Consider the following 5196-nt stretch of genomic DNA (forward strand, 5'->3'; position numbering starts at 1 on the left):
GAATTGTCAAAGAGTCGGGCCAAAAGATAATTAATATTAATAAATTTATAATTATAATTGGGGTTTTTTTAATGGCCATTTGTCGTTGGAGATAAATAAAAGAAAATAATAATGGTTAGTTCTTCTGTTCAAGAAAATATAACGAGCAAGCAAATATTTTCGGTGGCACTCTAATATATGGATATGGAAGTTCAAGGGTGTCGGCTAATTAGTTCGAGCTGGGCGCTTTACCAAGATTCGAGCCAGCAAGCACATATGTTTATTTACTTCTCACCCTCCGTATTCACCAAAAATAAAACAACTCGTAACGAAAGTTTGTATTCTGCAAAATCCCCACGTTTATTCGAACAAAACATCCCTCGATTTCCTCGACCTATTACGCCCATATGCAAATGTAATTCCAACCAGACCAATCATAGACCCAAATTTATCGTCTTCCCTGCCAAGATTTTCTCTTTTTTTTATTAATTTTTGTTTTCCAATTATTTCCGATTTGTCGGCAATAATGCAGCGCAGGCAGCCCCAATAGTTTTCTATGCTCCTTACCCCCACCCGCACCGATCCGAGTCTCTGAACTGGGTCACTCTTCGCCTCTCTGACTAACAGATCAATTCGTCGTATCAGCAGCAAAAGCTACGAATTTGAGCAGTGCCCCTTACTTTTTGGGCGATTTGGTGAAGTGGGTAATCGTTGTTTCTTTGTCATAGTTTAAAAGGAACAAACTTTTTTTTTTCCTTTTCTCCGTTCCGATTTTTTTTCTTTTTGGGTTGGTTGATGAGATGAGAGATATTTGGGGGAATTGGGGGAGACAATGACTGGAGGGTCATTGGGTTTGGGGATTCGATCGGGAAGTTATGGGTCTCTACAGCAACAGGCGCTTCTCCTACAGCAGCAGCAGCAGCAGCAGCAACAGCAGCAGCAGAACGGTTCCACGTTCCAGATTGCTCAGACGACGCCACCGAGAAAGCCCGGCAAGATGCCCAAGGAGAAGGAGAAGCTTGCCCACAGGATCTACAAGTTCGCCGGTCGCAAGAAGGTCGGAATGCTGTTCCTCTGTGTGATCTCTGCCGCCGTGTTCGGTTGGGTCCTGTATGTCGGCAAAGGTCAGGAACTCTCTGTCTGTTCATTCAGTTTCCTATCTTCAGCACTGAAGATGATTACAGCGGCGGGAATTGCACTTACTAGTTGTATGTTCAGCTTAGAATTCGGAGTACCTTCTGTGTCTGATGGCTAATGTTGGCTTGTATCTGATTTGGCACGATGTAATCGGTGCACGAAGGATTTTCTAATGTTTTCTAGTAGCATGATGATCCGAAAATTACTTTCCTAGCGCGCGTGATGCAATGGGGCAGCCCATAGGAACAACAATGTGCAATGTCGCAATCTTGGGTATATCCTGCAGTGCTTTTGTTGCTTAGTTTCAGAATTTTGATGTAACCGAAAATGATAACGAAGCTCATAAGATGGTTGTGATTCATATCCTGAAGCACTTCGTAGTATTGTAAATTGTTACTTCTAGTCCACTACTACATCAGTACTCTTAGGCTCTTCCTAACTGTGTCAGCTCCCAAAGATCAAAATTGAAGAATCTTTGCATTTATTGATCGACTTCGCTACCTTTAAGAATGAGTCTTTTGCATTTTTAGGTGAAGACACGGGGGATAGGGCTGAAGTTGTAAGGATCCAGAGTGGCAACTCGACTCTGAGTTATTCTCCAACTTATGAAGTTGTGGGAACTGCTATTAATGGCTCATCCATTGGCTCCCAAGAAAGGGGTGGAAGTCCTCCTCTAGCTCCTCCACCGCCGCCTCTGCCTTCCCCTCCCCCTCCCCAAGAATTCTTTCTTGGCTACACTCTTCCCCCAGGGCATCCATGTAATAGTTTCAGGTTACCTCCCCCACCTGCTGACAAGAAAAGAACCGGACCTCGTCGTGAGTATACTCCAAATGTGGCTTTACCTTTACGTACTTGCTGATATGTAATATGTTGTCTGAGAATGCCAATGCCAGTGAATCTGTTTGCTTAAGTCGATAGATCAGGGATAGAAATGGCGAGGTCCATGGCGACTGTATGAAAATTGAATGATAAAAGAGATGGTGGACAACATCTAAAGAATAAGCCGGTAGATGAAATTATGGTAAGATTTCACTGATGAGGGCATGTTCTCTTTATCTTCAGCCTGCCCTGTATGTTATCTACCTGTGGAAGAGGCCATTGCTCTAATGCCGAAATTCCCGTCACCATCCCCTGTGCTCAAAAACCTGACATATGTACATGAAGAAACTCTAAGCAGAGAAGGGGAATTTGGGGGATCAGATTTTGGTGGTTATCCTACTTTAAGGCAGAGGAATGATTCCTATGACATAAGGGAGTCAATGAGCGTGCATTGTGGGTAGGTTTCTGTATTTATCCTTCTGGTCTATTTGTTAAACCCATATTGCAAAGTCTCTATTGCTTCCTCAAAATTCATTCAATCTGTCCTTTTTCATCTTCTAGCTTCATCAAAGGAAGTAGACCTGGCCGTGGAACAGGATTCGACATTGATGATTCCGACCTTCTCGAGATGGAGCAATGCAATGGAGTTGTTGTAGCATCAGCAATTTTCGGTATTTCTCCACTTTATTCCTTATTAATCCTCAGTCTTTAAAACTACCATTGGTTTTCTCACTGTGTTGAGCTGTTTCTTCATCAGCAAACTTCGATGAGTTGCAACAGCCCAAGAATATTAGTGAACATGCCAAAAGGACTGTATGCTTCTTCATGTTTGTGGATGAGGAGACTGAATCATATTTAAGGAATTCAAGTATGTTGGACAGCAATAAAAGGAGCGGACTATGGAGAGTAGTTGTTGTTCGTAATCTTCCCTATAAAGATGCTCGGCGCACTGGCAAGGTAATACAGAGGGCAAGGTTCATCGAGAACTGGTCCAGTTTTCTATTTCCCTTCCCCAGGATGCACATAATGTGGAAATTGTCGGGACTGCACTGTCTAATAGCATGAAATTGAGTTCTTTCCAGATTTGCAATTTTTTCATTTTACATATTTTCCTCATCTTTCTCAGATGAGAAAAGTGAAATCTAGAAAATTTATGTTTGAGAACGTGATTCCAATGCTATTTCCTTGTGTGGACACTCTGCCTAACTTCCTTTCTTTATGTTTTCCAAAAAAAATTCCTACTGGTTTTGCAGGATAAACAGACTTCTGTTCTCCTTGATGATATGACTTATTAACTTGTTAGTTCTGCCAATTAAATTTTTCTTGACGAAAGAAATATTTAGGGGGTGATATAACTTGGGTGTTTATTAAATGTTGTTGCACTTGCAGATCCCGAAACTTCTACTGCACAGGCTGTTCCCTAATGTCCGTTACTCTCTCTGGATTGATGGAAAACTTGAGCTTGTTGTGGATCCATACCAGATACTTGAAAGGTAAACAATGCAAACTCATTATCCGTAATTTTGAAGCCTCTTCTTCATTTTTTACTGGAGCTTTTGGTTCTTTTTCCTTTTTGTGAAGGTTTTTCTCTGGTCATTTTTAGTCATGCATTTTTCAGGATTTTCAGACCCTATTTGCGTATGATCCCATCAGTAGGTGCATCTTAATATTGCTGACCCAAAATACGAATGGACCTATTTGGGTTATTTTTCTGAGAACTATCTTGATTGTGGGTTGGGTCGAGAAACCTTGTATTTACACTTTCTTTCCTTTTTTGTTTTCGGGTAAATTCAGGTTTTTGTGGAGGAAAAATGCTACTTTTGCTATATCTCGACATTATAGGAGGTTTGATGTCTTTATAGAGGCGGAGGCAAACAAAGCTGCTGCGAAGTATGATAATACTTCCATCGACTTTCAGATTGAATTCTACAAGAAGGAAGGATTGACCCCCTATTCTGTGGCTAAGCTTCCCATTACCAGCGGTAGGATCAAACTCATAAACTCTTTTTACTTTGTTCAACCAGAAAGCCGAGATTAATGATATCATAATTTTTTTTTAATCAAGCAGATGTTCCAGAAGGATGCGTGATTATAAAGGAGCATGTCCCGATCTCAAATCTCTTCACCTGTCTCTGGTTCAACGAAGTGGATCGATTCACGTCAAGGGACCAGATCAGCTTTTCGATTGTGAGGGACAAGATCACTGCAAAGACTAACTGGACCTTAAACATGTTTTTGGACTGCGAGAGGCGCAATTTTGTTATTCAGGTAATTCTTTTTATTTTGAAGCAAGAATGCTGATCACAAGACTTATTCAGATCTGAAATTATTGGCAAATCAAATTACCCTGTCTAACAGTGATATGTAAATGAAGACAGTTCCACTGATTTTAAATTGTCCGTTGCTCACAATAACGTGACAGAAGCTGAACCAGTTAGATCTTCGGTAGAATCGTGGCCTACTGTCCTTTTACTATGTGGGCTGTACCGTCACCCATTTTCAGTCGGTTCTTCCTCATTTCATGTCGTCAACAACGGTGGCCTGAATTTTCACAGACATCAATGTCAATTTATAATTTTGGCAAGTTTTGATATGTTGATCTGGTCTTATTGAAAACCCGGAATTTTTAGTTTCCAACTCGGGTTGCCATCAGTGCTCGAAAGAATGCTGGAGAAACATTGAACATGTTAGACCACAGTAGTTTCGAAGGATTCGTGTAGCCTCCCTAGAGTAATTTCATCTTTATTCCCTCTTTTTGCAGAAGTACCACCGAGATATATTAGAGCAGAGGGCCGGACGTGTTCCAGTCACCATACATCCTCCGCCGCCAATTTTCCTGCCACCACCGCTGCCATTAACACGAGCACATGGAACCAAGAGTGAGGGGTCCGTGAATGGACCAGTCAAGAAGGTTACGACGGAGCATGGCAGAGAAGAGAGGAGCTCTAGACGGCATCGGAAAGTTTCTGCAGGTAATAAGGATATTGATTCAAGATAGAATTTATCTGAAGAATCTTTTCGTTCTTCTCTCTTCATTGCTTGGCTAGGAGGGCTTCCGACAGCCGCCGAGGCAAATTGGGTGAGAAGAACGTCGGAGCTCCATATCGATAAGATTCTTTTGGCATACTAAAGAAAAATTGATTTTTTTGGTGTATATAACATTGTTATCTTTTTTTTTTTCCCTTAATCAGAAATACGAGTTATTCATGTGTTGGAACTCAATCATCATTTAATGACAAAATTAATTTTTTATATGTGATA

The 5196-nt window shown here is 41.1% G+C and overlaps 1 protein-coding gene across 1 annotated transcript; it reads left to right on the top strand.

The window, feature by feature from the left end:
• Window positions 1-281: 281 nt before the first annotated feature.
• LOC116208599 lies at window positions 282-5196 on the top strand. Its single transcript, XM_031542128.1, has 9 exons — window positions 282-1103; window positions 1647-1931; window positions 2179-2392; window positions 2497-2606; window positions 2693-2892; window positions 3325-3428; window positions 3730-3917; window positions 4004-4203; window positions 4697-5196. The coding sequence occupies exons 1-9, from the start codon at window positions 812-814 to the stop codon at window positions 4931-4933; spliced, it is 1830 nt and encodes a 609-aa protein (XP_031397988.1). The 5' UTR covers window positions 282-811; the 3' UTR covers window positions 4934-5196.

Source organism: Punica granatum, chromosome 5, assembly GCF_007655135.1.
Source record: "Punica granatum isolate Tunisia-2019 chromosome 5, ASM765513v2, whole genome shotgun sequence".
In the NCBI taxonomy this organism is placed as follows: Eukaryota; Viridiplantae; Streptophyta; class Magnoliopsida; order Myrtales; family Lythraceae; genus Punica; species Punica granatum.

Coding starts and splice junctions, on each gene's coding strand:
- LOC116208599 (XM_031542128.1), top strand. CDS start 812: ATGACTGGAGGGTCATTGGGTTTGGGGATTCGATCGGGAAGTTATGGG. Junction 1,932..2,178: donor GAAAAGAACCGGACCTCGTC/GTGAGTATACTC, acceptor CTTTATCTTCAG/CCTGCCCTGTATGTTATCTA. Junction 2,893..3,324: donor ATGCTCGGCGCACTGGCAAG/GTAATACAGAGG, acceptor TTGCACTTGCAG/ATCCCGAAACTTCTACTGCA.